The 16,761-nt window shown below is 47.3% G+C and overlaps 1 protein-coding gene across 8 annotated transcripts in view; it reads right to left on the reverse strand.

The window, feature by feature from the left end:
• LOC8033296 (RNA-binding protein 25) overlaps positions 1-16,520 on the reverse strand; it is a 36,681-nt gene extending 20,161 nt beyond the window's left edge. The window contains exons 1-10 of one of the 8 annotated variants that reach the window (XM_040500361.2): positions 16,376-16,520; positions 14,726-14,840; positions 10,908-10,951; positions 10,641-10,826; positions 9,458-9,550; positions 8,303-8,360; positions 8,129-8,220; positions 5,743-6,136; positions 4,929-4,999; positions 4,065-4,160 (exon numbers count right to left, since the gene is read on the reverse strand). In XM_040500361.2, the coding sequence (XP_040356295.1) occupies positions 4,065-4,160; positions 4,929-4,999; positions 5,743-6,136; positions 8,129-8,220; positions 8,303-8,360; positions 9,458-9,550; positions 10,641-10,826; positions 10,908-10,951; positions 14,726-14,813 (1,122 nt within the window). In that variant the 5' untranslated portion in view covers positions 14,814-14,840; positions 16,376-16,520. Of the gene's footprint in view, positions 1-4,064; positions 4,161-4,928; positions 5,000-5,742; positions 6,137-8,128; positions 8,221-8,302; positions 8,361-9,457; positions 9,551-10,640; positions 10,851-10,907; positions 10,952-14,725; positions 14,841-16,375 lie in introns of those variants that run through there. The other 7 variants (XM_040500357.1, XM_040208629.3, XM_040500362.2 and 4 more) reach the window with 7 other exon arrangements.
• Between the last annotated feature and the right edge of the window lie 241 nt (positions 16,521-16,761).

Below are 16,761 nucleotides of genomic sequence, written 5' to 3' on the forward strand. Positions count from 1 at the left end.
CGAGGCAATTTTCACCGTGAGCCCGTCTGCTGTCACCGTGGCCGCTGAACTAGCCTGCTTGGCGGCCATCTTACGTCGCAGCCGTTGCACGAAGCTCCCTGTTGGGGCATTGCAACCCGGCGCTCCCTTGCATAAGGAGGCTTTAAAAAAGAATCCATTCCCAAGCCCCACCCTATCTTCCACGGATCTTCGGTATGAAAGAGTGTTTGTTAATTAATACCCCCGGAAAAGAAAAAGAATTGCCCTTTCTAGCGCAAATTGTGGACGAGGGGTGGAGTTCTAGCTAGTCGTGACCCAACGTTCTGCCGGCAAATTGTCAGACGAACCTTACCCTTTTCAATAATTACCAGAGAATCTCAGAAGCTAGCAGCAAGCTAGCAACAAATTTCCTACATTGCCAGCAAATCCCCAGACTGGCCTTGCGAACCCTCGTGTAAACAAGGTTCTGCTCCCCAGCAAGTTCCCGACTTCGTGCCGGCGATTAGCCAGAACTACTGACAAGGCCCAAAGTCGTGACAGCGGAACTAAAATTTGAACTAACCAATTTCTTCGTCGTGCCCGACGTTTTGAAGCCGGCTCAGCTCCTTGTTCATGGGTGACTGTAAGTGGGGCAAAAGGTCGCTGACTGTTGTCAGCTTCTTTCTGTCAGTATTATCATCTTCCATTTTTGTGCGACACATCGCGGGTATACAGGAAAGCAACGCACACTGGTTGCGACCTAAACTTACCACCCTACAACTCGGAAGTCCTGAGTAATGTCAGCGCTCCTTTAATGCGCCCTCATGGTCTGCTCGACAGGGAAGTCACTTAAACCTGATTTCATCAAACAAGACCTCCGAAAAAACAACTACCTAACAAGATTAGTTTGGAAACTACCTATGTTTCCAAACTAACTATCTACGAGAAACTACCTATGTCACCCTCCTGCAGCCAAGAACACAAACGCCTCCAACCGCACATGCGCTCGGTACCTCAATTGCACAAGCGAGGTCCTTGCCCGTGCCCCAAAACCGTACGGCATCGCAGTTACAAATAAGCCCGCCTCAACCATAGGCCATCATCTTCTTTCAAAGGATCGTCCCCCAAAAGAAAAAGCTCGAGGGCTGGTTTACTGAATTCACTGTACTGAATGCGACGCCTCGTATGCGGGGGAAACAAAGAACTTTCCCAAATGTCTGCACAGACAGATGTAAGTATGAGGCGAAGGACATTCAAGGCAATGCGCTGGAGGAACATGCAAACAAGACCGGCCACATCGTTGCCTTCGACAGTGAAAGAAACTAGAGGAGACGGCTCTTGTTAGAATCTTTGCATACACAGAATATGCACAACAACCTGAACCAATCCACCGGACCGCTACCAAGCAGCCATATACACGTTCTGCAAAGATAACGACAAATTGCGACCTTTGGGACTCCGTACAGCCACCCTTGAACAAGGAGCCGGCTTCGAAACATAGGGCACGATGAAGGGAATGGACAGAGTACCCCTTTCACATTGCGTACCTAACCAGGCAGATCTTTGCCGAAATGTTTACATTAAATTGTGAATTTGCCAGTCGGTTTTTGGGTTTCAACCCTCGAAATTGATGGCCATAAATGGCAAATCTTTGAACTTACATAAAACATGCACACTCTTTCACTGCGCTTTGCTTCAAGCCTGCATAGATGTGTACCGTACCTTCATGCCATTTCCCCATGCGGCTAAGGACGAATACGAGTGCATGTGGACTCCGTAATATGAGTCAGGTGCAACAAGGAAAGGCCTCCCAGCGGAGACAGAATTTGGTAAGCGAAGGTGCATCAACCGGTCACCAGGACACTTGGGCAAGAAAAAAAAAAAGAAGGAAAGGGCAGAGACGGGGGAAAAGAAAAAGGAAAGCACACTACAAAAGAGCAGGTTGCTACATTTTCGTTACCAGCAGGCGTACTTACCCCACGAAGTCACGTTCAGACCAAGGTCAGTGGGCTGCACATGCCGACGATCGAAGAAAAAGGACGACACACAAAAGACGAAAGGTACTTTTAAGGATGCGAAAGGCCCGCCAAAAGTTACAAGGTGGGAATAAAAAAAAAAAGAAAGGAAAGCGGTCCAAATAACGAAGGTGATTCGCTCGCCTCTTTTGGTTTCGTGTCCCCAGTCGGGGGGGAGAGGGGAACGACCGAATGCTGTCGCACGGATTGCGTGTGCAAGCTACGAAAACCGAGGAAACCGAAAGGCGTGAAATCACTCACGGCCAGCGGGAGGGTACTGGGACGATGAGGAACCGGTGGCGCACTCGCACACGCACACACATAAACAAAAAGAAAAAAAAAAAAAATCCAAAAGCCACGTTTTTGAAAGAACGAGACAGGAGTAGAAAGGAGCAGGTAATGTACACAGGTATATATATATATATGCGTTGGTGGAATAAAGTTGTGGGTGCATACTCACCGGGTCCTAGCTACATATATAGGCTCTCTGATTGCGTTCATAGAGTAGCACGGCGGTGCGGTAGGAGTAGTAGAGCAACGCCTGGTGTTTGGGGGAATGGCAACAAGGCGCCACTTAGGCCGGAACGGACACTTTCTCCCTCCACCACCGTCTCTCATCGCAACCCCATCCTCCTGGCTCCGTACCCCGCCCCGTCCGAGACCGGCTGCGATCTGACGACACAGTGAAGGGCATGCAACCCCGCCTTCCCCCCCGCCTTGCGCATTTACGCGGTCCCGTTCTGCCCCCGTCCTTGACGATCTCGACGGTTAAGACGAGCGCACGGGCTGCGTCCACCAAACTGCGACGCCCGTGACCGCAAAAGCTGGTTCAGACATTTCCATTTGAGTATGATCGACTTCGTCGCGACGGCTTCTAACCGCTTGCGAGAGAACGCACCAGGGCCATTAACACTTACGGCATTGCCAGAGGAGACACTCTCCAGAAAAACAGAAATTTCTGCGAAGAAAGTCGATTTTGAAAAATAACATATTTACATCCACCAACATCTAGAGAGTATTCCCAAAAAGTTTAATTTTCACTGCATAGTTAATTTTTTATAAATTATTTTCTGTCCAAAAAAGCTAAAGAAAAGGTAGAGTTTGGAGCACTTTGAACACATTTTTCTCCATTCCACTTTTTGGTATAAATTCCATTTTAGTCAATCTATCGTTCGATAATGGCAAAACAGGGAAGGCTCATTCTTCCCTTTTCCTAAATGAAGTTTAATAAGGAATGCGGCTATGGAACTTTTTTGTCACTTTACAGAGGTCTTTTATAAAAAATGTTGACATTTTGTCGAAGACACAGAAGACCAAAAAGTTGACCAATTTTGCAGAAGAGAAAATTTATAGAAATAAACAACTTTTTAGAAAAAAACGTTCCATAGCCACACCCTCTAGGCATTCTGCTACATTTCTAGCAAATAAAGAACTTCAATATTGTGAGTTTTCTGACAATAGATTAACTAAACAATGTAAACAAACGAAACGAGGCAAGACTAGATCTGGTGTGCAAGGTCAGTGCTGGTAATTAAAGACTGAGTTGACAAATGCGTTCTCTTGTTGTAAACAATAGTGCTCACACTCAACTTCAAATATGTGAACCAGCCTAGAGTCACCAGGACAGTCCGCAATTGGTGCTGTCGCAGTGGTGATGCATGCAGTCGGTGCAGATGAGTAACCCCTAACGATTTGCACTGGAAGTAACATTAACCCCGGAGCCGCTCTACAAAAAAGGGTTTCGGCCCCCAACAAACGTGGGAGAACAGACGACTTTCGTCGACCGGAACTTTAAGCGGGCAAGAAAAAAAATTCTCTAAACTTCCCCCACAATGCGCCTTGTGACGCAAGCCAACGGACGTTCCGAGGAGAAACGGACACGAAGATAAAGTGATGTATAACAATATAAAAAAATCAATCTGCCAAGAGATTAAAAAAAAAAAAAAAAAGATACTCATTTGGTGGGTCGACCGAGACCAACGAATAAAAATAAAAAATTAGTGACGAGAAAAAAAAAAAGGAATTAAAAATGGCGGAAAGTTTAGGAAGAGCGAACAAAGAAAGGCGGCACCAGGTGGTGTCGTAGCGTACCTTGTAAGTGTCCCTGAATTTGTCGATCTCTCTCGTGATCAAGTTCCTCTTGTCTTCTTCAATGTCCATTTCGTCCAGTTCTTGCATCAGACGGTGCTGTAAAAACAATTGTTTGGTGCAGCACGGTCAAAACTCGGAGGAAAAAAATGTCTTGTAGCGCAGACTGAGCTACAAATGGGCAGGGCACACACTGTATTCGCGACGCCACGCGCTTGCGACGCCACGCAGCTGCGACACCGCGAGACGTTTGACGTCAAGCTCAGAAAAGGAATGCAGCCCCATAGTGCTACATTGCTTATATCACCTTGCCCCGCATTAATAAATGGGACAAGCCCTTTGTGCTCCAACGGTAGCGGCGTAGTGCATGATGAAATTTCAACACCCCGCTCGTGGGCTGGCCGAGAATCTCTACTAGGGCGACAACGTAGGAGCGCTAAAACCGATATCTCGTAAAACGACTAGCACGAAAACCCCCAATTTCTTTGAACTCTTACTAGGCCAACAATGGCGGTGTTGGCCAGCACCGAGCCACAAACGGGCTTCCTCGTTGCAGCAAATTGCCACCTGCCCTTAAAAAAGGCAACGAGCCATAACAAGGTGCTTAGAGCCACTTCAGGGTGACGGACGAGGCATTTTTAAACCATCCACACGAGCAAGCAGAGAAGGAGGAAACAATTGCTCGAGGCTTGTTGCAGCACATTGTAGACCTCGTGGTAAGCGTCAGAAAACGGCACCAAGCGGCACGAAGGCGAGTCACAATGGGCTGTGCGACCCACCCTTCCATGAACACGAGTACGTAATTCCAGATTCTCTCCTGTGACTCCACAACCCGACGGCAGCATGTGGCCAGAACACTCCACTTACATTTCTGCTCGACCTGTATTCCCTTTCATTGTCGGGGCTGTCGCGTCGAGACTGTCTTGGAGACCTGGCTGCTGTAAAAGAAAAAAAAAATTAGGCACCAGATTCTCACAGGTTACTAGCAATGCTCATCACTGCACGACCGTAGCGAAACTGCCATCAGATTTTATGTCTAAGATTTCTCCACTATACATTGTTGCACCTTTAAGCGGAATAGTTTACTAGGTGGTATTCCAGAATACGGCCGGCATCGTGCGAAATTGTCGGCGGGAAATGGGAGTAAAGGAACTCAAAGGTGACAGCAGCCCCGTGTGTCAATAGCTGTAACCCGAATTTTCGTTGTGGTGAACTCGGCACCGAATGGGAGAGCTGCTTGCGCCACCAGTGCGATCGACTGCGTTGCAACCGCTTGTGGCCGCTTACGACCAGAAAACACTTCCAACCTGCGCGTTTTCTAATTATTTTAAGCATCGTCGTTTTGCCATGGGTTTAAAGTAATTCCCACGCTATAGGCGGCCATTTCCCATAGACCTTGTCTCGCAAACACTGCAGAACCTTCGGTCTTGTTATAAGAACCTTCGGTCTAGTTATAAGCAGATCGGAAGTGCTTCCAGGACTCCCCGACAGATGGCGGCAGCGTGCTTTCTCGACATATTACGAGTCACTGCCACGCAGTCGATCCAGGCCGCTCCATGCACTTGCATTTGACGTCGACCGACCATGACATTACCAGGATTGATCCACTCCGTTCGTAAGCAATCTCGAGTGTGTGAAACGGCTGACTACGCACACGCGCTCCACCCAAATCCAAACTCACAGGAACCATCACCTCCTCCTCCGCCGCCGCCACTTCCTCCTCCTCCTCCACCTCCGCCCCCTCCTCCTCCTCCGCTGCCACCTCCGCCGCCGCCGCCACCGCCTCCTCCTCCGCCTCGGTTGAGCTCTCCGGCGTGGGAGCGCAACAGGTGCAGGATCGACTCGCGGGTGTCCCTGTCCTGGCGCCAGGTGGCCTCATCAATGTCGTCTGCGGCGGGCTTTGCCTCTGCTGCGCCGCCTTCTCCCGCCGCCGGGGTGGCACCAGCTGGGGTGGCACCGGCTGGGGTGGCGCCGGCCGGGGTGGCGGCGGCAGCCGGGTCGGCGCCATTTTGTGGGGTCCGTTTGCTTGCCTTGTACTCGTCGAGCTTCTCCTTTGTCTTGGCGTCCACTTTCACCTGCGAGGGAAAGAGCCGTTCTGCGACAAGCTGAAAAAAGCGGGACAAGACCCTCCCGCAAAGCATTCTGCGTGCTGCGATTGGTGCATTCCTCCTCTCCAGCAATAACTCTGCTAAAATGAAAAGAGTGCAGTGCTTTGCGAGAGGAGCCTGTTTTCTTCTCAACGGAGGAGATAATACGAGGTCATGGTCTCCTTTAGCGTGACTATGGGGGCAGTCATGCTGCATTTCTGTCATCGTGAGTTTGCAGCAGATTCCTGCGTTTTTGTCCGCAATCTAGGTTCCTGTGACAGGCAAGTTTGTAGTGGGTTCCCGCGCGTTTATTGCACCGTAAAACTTAAATCTGCCGTGTCTGTGATTTGCATTTTCGTTCCCGTGAGATGCGAGTTCTTGGCGGGTTTCCGTGGGTCCTTTGTACCATGAAACGCGAATCTGCTGCGTCTACAACCTGCAGCCTCTTTTCTCGCGACACAGGAGTTCGTAGCGAATTCCCGCGTGTTTATGACATTGTGAAACACAACCTTGAGGTGTTCGCAATCTGCGTTCCCGTGTCGAGTGGTTTGTGGCCGGTGCATAGGTGTTTATCATTAATTTTTGATGAAGTTTTGCTGTGGCATCCCCAAAGGTAGCCCACCCCATGTTTTTTACCATTTATCTCTTCATTTTGGGTGGGCGTTCTTTCTGAACTTTACGGTATAGTCTAAGCTCATTATAACAGACCCGGTTACAACAGACATTTTGATATAACATACTGATTTGCGAAGTTCGATTGGTTTTCCTCTATGCACCATTAACTCAACTTCATATCTGCATAAACATACTCCTTTAACAGACCAAAATCTTGGTCAAAATCAAGGTCTGTTATAACGAGCTTAGACTGTACTGGATTCAGAGATACAATAACCAACCAATTTTTCGGACGCCGGTAGTTCTGACTTTTTCAGTATTTCGGACCTGAAGGAGTACCGTGACCTACCCGATAGAAATAATGCATATTCACAACCAATGTTTCCGACAGCTTGAAGTCTGGAAGTTATATTTGTCGGACAAAATCGGCGCGAGCGATTGGCTGGAAAGACCACCAAGGAGCGGCCGTTCTGGATTCTATGTTGCCTGTACATGAATTGGCTTGGTTTGGCAGCACTACTTGAGTCTGCTAAGTCCTACCGCTAAGTGACTCTTCTTTGGCTTCTTTTCTCTAGCTACACGTCATTATCATCATCATTATTGCTACTATTTTGCTTTGTTCATTTGCCATTGCAGTCGTGGACTTGCGCCGATCCTAACACTAGAAAAGAAGGCAGCGATTCCCAAGCTAGTAGAAAGTTGCCAACGCAAACTGAGGTGTAATTTGAAACAGGGCGCACAGGCGTAACCTGAAGCAAAGCACTATTTACGGCTTTCTTAAGCCCGCTTCGACATAGTAAAGGCAAGTTTTTTATTCTGACAATTTTTCGGACTGTTCTATTATTCCAATACTTTTCGGTCCCAGCAAAATATGAAAAATTGATGAAAAAACGGTTAAAGTGCAGGCGAGCTGGTGGATATTTACCATGATGGAACTTAACCCGAGACTGGGGTGGAAACAGAAACTTAAAAGTAGAAGGGACAGAGACAAGTGAAGAAGAGAACGTCTCTTCTTCACTTGTCTCTGTCCCTTCTACTTTTAAGTTTCTGTTTCCACCCCAGTCTCGGGTTAAGTTCCATCATGGTAAATGAAAAATCGGTCGGCGACTGAAGCCAAATAAATTTGTGGGAACCGACTTCTTGTCACTCATTCTACCAAATTACAAATTCTTTTGCTAGATGGGATGAATTTTTGGCAATCTTGTTTTCTGAAATGTACACATATCTAGGTACCCACAAAAATTAAGTTGTAGGAGGAACATTGGAAACCAACTTTGCAATGACCTCATGAAAATTTGTGGAGGTGCCACAAATCCTACAATAACACACACACACACAAAAAAAAAAAAAAAAAGTTGAGCTTACAACAAGCTTCTTGTCTCCAATTTCCCAGTCGTGCAGGATTCTGATGGCACGCATGGCGGATTCAGGATCCCCATAGTCGCAGAAGCCAAAGCCTGCACAGACCAGCAACTCAGTGGCACCGAAGCAACAAGAAAACGTGACACAAGAGCCACAGGCGAGAGATTGGACACTCACCTTGAAGCCAACCGTTTGCCCCCTGAACTCTTTTCCAATTGACCACCGATCCACACCTCTAAAATGAAAAACGACATAGACCCATCAAGAAGGCTCATTTCAGCCTAAGTTATCAATGAGGAAAACAATAAACTGGGGAAAAAGGACAGACACAAAATGGGAGCTTTTGAATGTAACCATGGCATAGCACACATGGCGCAAACTAATACGGAAGCTTGGGCGAGTTGGTGATTCATCTTGAGGTGCACAAGACAAGGACAGAACGAGAGACGCACAAAGAGGCAAACACAGGCGTTGACTCACAACTCCTTTGAATTCTTTTACTTCCTCTTCAAAAAAACTTATTTAAACTAGCTTCATAAAGAGGAAGTAGAAGAAGAATACAAGGAAGTCGCAAGTCATTACTTGTCTTTGTCTCTGCGCGTCTCTCGTCTTGTCCTTGTCTTGTGCGCTGTAACCTCAAGGTTCAAACAAAATAGCATCCACTAACAAAAGAAAACGAAAAAACTTATGATGAATGATAGTGCGGATGTCCCAAAACTCGAGGTTAGCGGCGGCTTTTCTGACCAAAAGAGCGAGACTCAGCACAAGTACAGTGTAATGTTGTTAATTTAAATTCTCCTAATCCAAACTCGCGGATAATTCAAACTAACATGCAGGTCCCGTCCTATGAGTTTTTAAGAAGGAAACTCCCGGTAATTCAAACTTTGCATTATTCAAACAAAGTTCTGGTCCCCCTCGGGCTCAAAATATTGAGATTCCACTGTAGTACAAATTTCAAAAAGTTATGTTAGAAGCAGAATAGTAAAAAAAGAGGCAGTAAGGTGCCCATACAATGCACATTAGGTCTCCTAATTGAAGGTTCACAATCATTATGGGACTATACCCCCATAGCACACAGATTAAAACATGTTATTTGAGTGGCTGCCGGAAACAAGCTGGCAGGTATTTTACCTCAAAATGAAACCCTGGCACACCAGCTTTATACTTCCATTAGAGCACTGCACACCGATCTTGTTTGAAAACGTTCTGTGGTGCTCATAACTCCGGACCTCCTTCCAACGTGTCTTTGAAGAATGTTGGTACGCACAAGTCAAGCCAATGATTTTTCATCACCTCTGTTTCGACTGGGTTTCGGACAAAGTGACCCCCTACCTGCAGTATGAGCCGAATGAGGTTGTCCGACGCCCGTTCCGTGATATTGCCCACAAAGACTGTCACCGGGGGCCCCTTCGATGAGTTCTCGTGCTGCACAGGACGCAACAGAAAACAACAATCACGTCGGGAAGCGATCTTCCGGGGCGCAACGCTCTGTGAATATGCCACATTTAAACAACTATAAAACTAAAAAAAGAAAAGAAAAAAAAAAAACATGACAGCATCTCCACGTGGTGAATGATGTTGATTGGGGCGAAGCTCTGGTGGTGCCGATACGCTGAGGCGCAGCATGCCGAGCTTTTCGTTCGTTTTCATCCATGTCAGAAAGAGAATATGTGGTATGGAACGTGGTTATATACGCATCTGAGCATTTGACCGCAGCGCCCTCTCCTATATAGACGTTGAGCGGCTACATGCAACGTTTCATCCATGACAGAAACCCCAGCTCTTAAGTTACTACCACATCTTAGAGCCCCCTACTCATCCCCCAGTCGTGGCCGAGTGGTTAAAGCGATGGACTAGAAATCCATTGGCGTCTCCCCGCACAGGTTCGAATCCTGTCGACTGCGCAAACATTTTTTCTTTTTTTAAGAAGACAGATGAGATGGCAATCGATGTGAGCACAGACGCTCGACAATGCTAGACCCTAAGGAGCTTCGCCCCTAAAAGAAAAAAGTTTATGGAAGCATGTTATAAAAAAAAATAATAAGTGGGATCCTACACACTTCACGGTTATTCTCAAAACCAGCAGATGGCGGCTTCATAAACCGATTACGACGAGAAAGAGCACACCTGTGCCATCTTATCAGGCAACCCTGGAACACTTCCGCTCCGCCCACAGTATACATTTTTTATGCATCTTACTTTCACTGCGTGCTCGAAACAATTCTCACAATGTCACAAGCGACCGTTTCTCGTCGAAAGTGCATAGATTTCATCTCAAAGAAAACTGCAAAAACCTTCGGTCTAGTTATACGTAGGTCGAAAGTGTTCCAGCACATACTCTCGTCGTAAGCAGCCACAGGCAGTTTCGACGCAGTCGATCGCACCCAAACGAAAATAAGCGAACAAGCCCTAAACGTTGATTTACTGCGAGGGTGTCGACATCAAGGAGAAGGGTGACAACAATCGGGTGGAAGTGACAGGGAAAGAGGGGGGTAGAGGAGGAGGGCCCACCCACCGAGGGCTGGTTCCGGCGCACCAGGGGCTTCTTCTCGATGACGGCACCGGACGAGGCCGAACCGCCCCCGGCGCCTGAGCCGTGGCCGCGCTTGCCCTGCGAGCGCGACTGCGGAACAGGCTGCTGCGGCGGCTGCGCCAGCATTGGGATTGACTGGGGCACCGTCATGGCCACGTGCGTCATCATCTGTCCGTCAAATGAGAGGCCCATCTGAACGTTACCGTCTATCGTTGCCCTTTCCCCCGGAGGAGCCCTCTGCATACTCACCGGAGGCATCACACCCATGGCCATCGGTATCATGCCTCCCGCCACTGCGAGGAAAGGGAAAGGTGTCAGTCGGAAACCGCTTGCAAACACTGGGAGGGAGTCCTATCGTGCTCCATAGTCCCTCCGGGCCAGCAGTCGCATTCGGTTCAAACATCCGAGAACCGTGAACAACAGGACGAGACCGGTGGGGAAGTCCTTCGGCTGTCCCGCCTCCAGCACAACCCTCCTACTTTTAATAATGCTCCAGTGTCTTGCGAGTATGGTGCCTGGAACGTGTCTCAAACTGGTCTGTTTACTGTGTCCCAAAAAAGTGGCCCCTCGACTTCCGCCCGGCGACGTCACAGGAGTGACTTTCTGTTGCCAGTCTCAATCCTGGCGGTGTCTAAGCGGCGGTGGTTTATGTGGCAAACACCCGTTCTGTTGCGGGTCGCTCTCCAGTCTGACAGCCCGCGGAAGCTTCGGCGGTTGGCAGTTGGCACGCTGCGACGACGGCGATGGTTGCATTTGTTCATGGTTTTCGTCGTCATTTCTATTATCGACCACCAGGACTGCGACATCTGACGGCGGGATGCTCCGGCGTTTGTGACGTTGTTTGTTGCCGCTTCGGGACCACTTTTGATGCACGGACGGGATGGGATGACGAACACACCAGTAGGAGAAACACCCCAGGCACCGTACTGGAGCATGCACGCGCGGCCAAAGCTCGATCGAAGGCCAAGAGTGCATCCCGGAGAGCTGGCGTTCAAAAAAGATGCCCTGCCGTTCTCGCTCTGTTGGTGACTGCGACATTTTCATTCCGACTCGTCCCGCGGCCACGTCGACAGACTACTCGCCCGCTGCAACTGGGCTCGATGCACAAATAGCTAAGTAACGCATGCATTAACAAGCGCGTGAGGAACTAAACAAAGCCAGGCGTTGTTGCATCCACTCCTTCTGTGCGTGAGCAGTCGACGCCCCGAGAGAGAAATACGTCATCTGCAGCAGCAGTGGCCGTCGACTCGTCCTGTGGTCAATCCAAATGCGTGCGCTCTCAAAACCGAATGCCCGTTCTAGCGAGACCGACGAAAGTCGTTTTCCACCAAGCAACATTGGCAAAGACTCTGGACAGCGTAACGAAATTGATGCGCAGCTTTTCGTGCTAGCATGCAAGGGATGTAGCGAAAGCGTGTCCGAGTGGATTGAGTGTCTCGCGTCGATTCCTGCCGGTGGATAGTGTAGGCTTGCCACGTTTCGTCTGGTACCAAACAACTCACTCACTTCCAGCAACTTTCCAGGCGCTCTACACGAGAACGAATGGCACCCTGATCGATAGCCCATATAGATCGGGTCAAATGGGAAACTTGATTATAGAGAGCACAAAGCTCGCAAAGGAATGCAACAAACGTATAAAATGTGAGACACGAAAAATGCAGTTGAGTCAATCATGCCGACTGGTCCGAAATCGCCAGGCACGTCGACAATGAGACCGGAGCATAAAATGTCAACATTTAAAGGAAAAACTATACTTCGTTTCAGCTTCGGTCCGAGCGCGGCCGATGTTATGAGCCGAAGGGCCAATGAGCGAAAAAGGCACAACGTCATGGCCTGCTCTCTGCAGTTGATAGGACCAGCCGGCATTCGCCGTCTCTCTGTGCACTGCTCCTCCGCCGGCTAGACCTATCAAGCGCAGAGAGCACGCCATGACGTTGTGCTTTTCGCGCTGTTTGATTGGCCCTTCGGCTCACAACATCGGCCGCGCTCGGACGGAAGGTGAAACGAAGTATAGAAGACAGCTGCAGGGTTTGAGCACTCCGGCATCGCAAACTGTGAGGAACGTCATGAAAGCAAGAGGGATGTACTCTCAGCACCATGCACATGCTTCTAAAGTTGGGAGTGTGCGGAGCCAAATAAAAAAACGGGAAGACCCCACAAGTCGGCAAACACATGCTGGTCTTAAAAGAGGCTGAAGAAATACTAGAATGAAAATAAATTAATACGCAAGCTGCTAAAATGTTACAAAACCATAGTTTAAGTATAGGGTTCTGGTTCCAAATTGGAGCGCACCAACACTGTTCAATCTTTCAAGAAACAAGATCTAAGAAGCTTTTCATTTTTCAAAAAGGACTAAACATTGCTTTGCTTGCAAGAGTTGAACTAAGCCAAAAAAAGATGAATTGAAGCAAAAATGTTTCAACGAGACATTTTGGATCGTGCTTGTAGCTAAATGCTTAAAGCAACATTTAGACGTTGCAAGAGGGTTCGACGCCTTGGCTTACGAGTAAACAGTCCGTGAAGCACAGTGTGCACTTGCATGTATTGAGCGGTAACATTTTACGGGACAGCACAAGAGGCAGGGGAGAGGACAGCAAATGGAGTTACCAAACCAGGCGACAAAAACATGCAAATGGATGTCTTGGTGGCTACTGACCTAAATTATTATTCAACACCTCCTCTGCACGGAAGGCAGTGCAAAAGCACACATTAGTCAGGACAAAGAGCAGTATTGGCAGAGGAAAGTGAGCAGAAAGCACAAAAGCACACCCCTTGCAATAGAATTCACAAAAAGAAAAGTGAGATGGAAAAATTAGCATTCCTAAAAAAAGCCATACTTTTATCCTGACTATTCCCTCACATGCTAGAATTTCATCAATAAAATGTAGCGCGATTCGACGGCAATGATGGCACACGGAACACACCACCCTTTCTACTGATACAACATGAAGGTAGCTTTTCGAACATACCGAATGCGTCGATTAAAAGACAAATTACTCAAGGCAGACAAACATCTTGGTAAAGGGTCGCCCGAGAAGAAACTCCTCTTTATTGCTTTCTCCCCCTCTTGACGAGAATGTACCCGCTATACCTAACAGCTAAAACAGCAACAGGCTTTCTATGGACAGTCACTTGTACACCAATTTTCTTTCTTGTTCAAACTTGGCGGCCGCAGAGGGCACTAGGAAAGTGGAGGGAATCTTCGCAGAACTACTTTAAAAGGTCAGGACCTTGTGTCTTGCATATTTTCTATAATGTATGATGTAGTGTAAGGGGACTATGAGCAGGTTCCTTTAAAACTTGAGTTCACCAGTGCTAAAAACACACTAATTTTCGTAAATCACTAGACAGGGATAGCGCCTGTCTACATGCAATGGTAAAAAAAAAAAAAAAAAAAATATATATATATATATATATATATATATATATATATATATATATATATAAGAGACTGGTATTAGTTTTTGATTCCAGCTGCAAGTGCATAAGAAAGTGCAGTGAACTCGAAGATACGCACATACATGTTTTCATAAACCCAAGCTCCTAACGTCTCCCATAAGCACCAAAATCTTGGGCAAAAGACTATACACAACTTCTTCCCAACTTTACAGTGCCCGGATACTGTAAAATTGGGGCACTGTAAGGAGTACTCTGTCTGCAGCAGCTTATTTCTTGACGGTACAGCCTCCGTCAATATGAAAGACCCACACGGAGCGTACAGCCAAGATGGTGGCTGGTGGAAGAAGCATGGCAGGCATTATAGATGGTTCCATGCAACTCCGAGCAGAGAACTCGATAACGCTGCCAAACTAAATCGGCGGACACAGAGAAAGCACCTTGTCTTCCTTCAGAGTGATAGGGAATAACCCAAAGCGCGAGCTGACTCGGCCACCGACTTGGACGTGCGCTCCGAATGGGTCCTTCATAGTGGTGGAGACTGTACAAATCGGGGCAATATAGAAAACTAGAAAAATCACAGTTTCGGGCCTTCCGATTTCTGCAAGAGGCCTCCGGCGTTGGGAACGACGCAATTCCAATGCCTTAAGACAAAGGGAGGGGGACCTTACCCATGTGATGAGGCATGGAGTATGGCGGTGGTAACATGGGAGGCATGCCCGGCATGCCCAAGGGCGGCCGATGGGGCGGGAAAGACATGTCTTCCCGGAGCACAAGTCGGTATTCCTGCACAGAAAGAACAGAAAAAGTATACGTCATTCTTTCTGTAAAACTATCATCTCAGGCCTTGCCGCGACCAAAGTTTGAAGTTTGTGGATTCTCTCGGGTCAAGCTTGGAAGGGAGGTAGAAACAAAAGGCACTTCTGCCCGACTTCTGCCCCTCATTTTACAGCTATACACATAACGTAAACACAATAAAAAAATGAAAACACACAAAAGCCTTGGCAATTTCATGTGTGCTACACATAATCATAATCATAGAGAAAACAAATTTAAACCATAAAACAAGTGCAACAAAAAGTAATTACAGCTGTTTTTTTATCTTTAGTCAACATAGGACACAAAGATGTTCCACAACTTTTGGCAAAGTAGGACACAAAGCTGTTTTGCATGTGAAGAGCTGTACCATATTTTACCAAACCTTCGCGATCACAAAGTCAGTCCTCATAATCTGAGAGTTCTCGTAGATTGTTCATTTTACGTGTACTCCTCAGATTTGTATCTTATACAAACCGAAAAAAAGGGTGTTGCATGTTGAGGTTCTTTCAGTAACTTGCCCCATATGCTTCGTTCATGCAGGCTTCGACCAAAAACTCTGTCACTGCAGCTTGTCGAATTTCGATGTTCTAAGGTCGGTGCGAATACATAGCAGCGTTTGGTGCGATACGAAAGCCAAAAATTAAACCGATAAGCAAGACTGCAGTTGGCCATGACTGCACCTGAAACAAATGTGCGGATTGCCTACCAATATGCAGATCCCTAGACAAAAAAAGATACAAAAAAAAAAAAAGAAGCTAAACTCTCCCGGTATAACATAATTTATCGCACTTGCTACGTAAGATTTATAACGACCACACAACATACTTCCCCTCAGAAACGTTTGCCGTGCAAACAAGTCAAGGGACCGAGCGCGTGGATTTGGAAAGCAAGAGCCCTCGTACAAACATTTTACTGGGCTAGACTGTACTGTAGTAGACATTTATGTAAGGGAGTATATAGTTAGCGGCACTCTAGACACTACGAAATAAATGCCAATATCAATAACCGAAATCTTTAAAGCGACCTAGACCGTCGCAGTACTATCGTACTGAGCACGAAGACCCAAGCGTGAAGGGCCCACAATGTTCCCATGCCAAAAACAAAACTGAAGATAAAGTACGGCAAAACACACACACACATAGATAGAAGGTGAGCATTGACTAGCGAAGTACGCGAATATTCTCGAGGAGCAGACGAGTACTACCTAACGAAGCAATGTTCGGGGGAGGCGAGAAACACAGGTAAGTACTGTGTGGGTTTAGTGCCGTGTTGTTACAACACAATATACAATATACCCAAGGTCAATTCATAACTATAGCTGAAAAAGATCGCCGTTCTTCGGAAACATACCTCCCTAAGCGTCAAATAAACGAATCCGTGAACTAATTTATCGCGCTGCTCGTATTCCCTAAGCCTATTCTTATAAACTGACACAAGCTAGGCGAAATAATACTTAAGATGATTGCTGTATGGCTGCGCGTGCAGTGTGCTTTGAAACTTACCGTGGTTACGTTTTGGTGGGGTACTGCCTAAGAAGAATTATTTGCCGCGTACCAAAAGACTGACGATTAGCGATGGCGTTTAACACAAATGGCGTTTGCAGCACGGCATCATACAAGCTGTGTGTGCTCCTGTGCTCGTTCATACGGTTTTTGCGTAAGCATGACGTCACAAAGGTCACGCTGGTCGCCACTAGAGTCACTGTATGGTTGATTCTAGCCGTCAATGCTGAACTGCTGGTCACGCTTATGATTACTCGTGTAAACGTTTTTCTCTGCATTCAGTGTACTATAAATACTGGCCATTGCTTAAAAGGGTTAATTAGAAATTAAAAGGCTGTGTGAGCAGAGTAGCGCAATCCTTTGATCCGCGTGTTTCGCCGACAACA

Source organism: Ixodes scapularis, unplaced genomic scaffold (assembly GCF_016920785.2).
Source record: "Ixodes scapularis isolate PalLabHiFi unplaced genomic scaffold, ASM1692078v2 ptg002494l_1__unscaffolded, whole genome shotgun sequence".
Taxonomy (NCBI): domain Eukaryota; kingdom Metazoa; phylum Arthropoda; class Arachnida; order Ixodida; family Ixodidae; genus Ixodes; species Ixodes scapularis.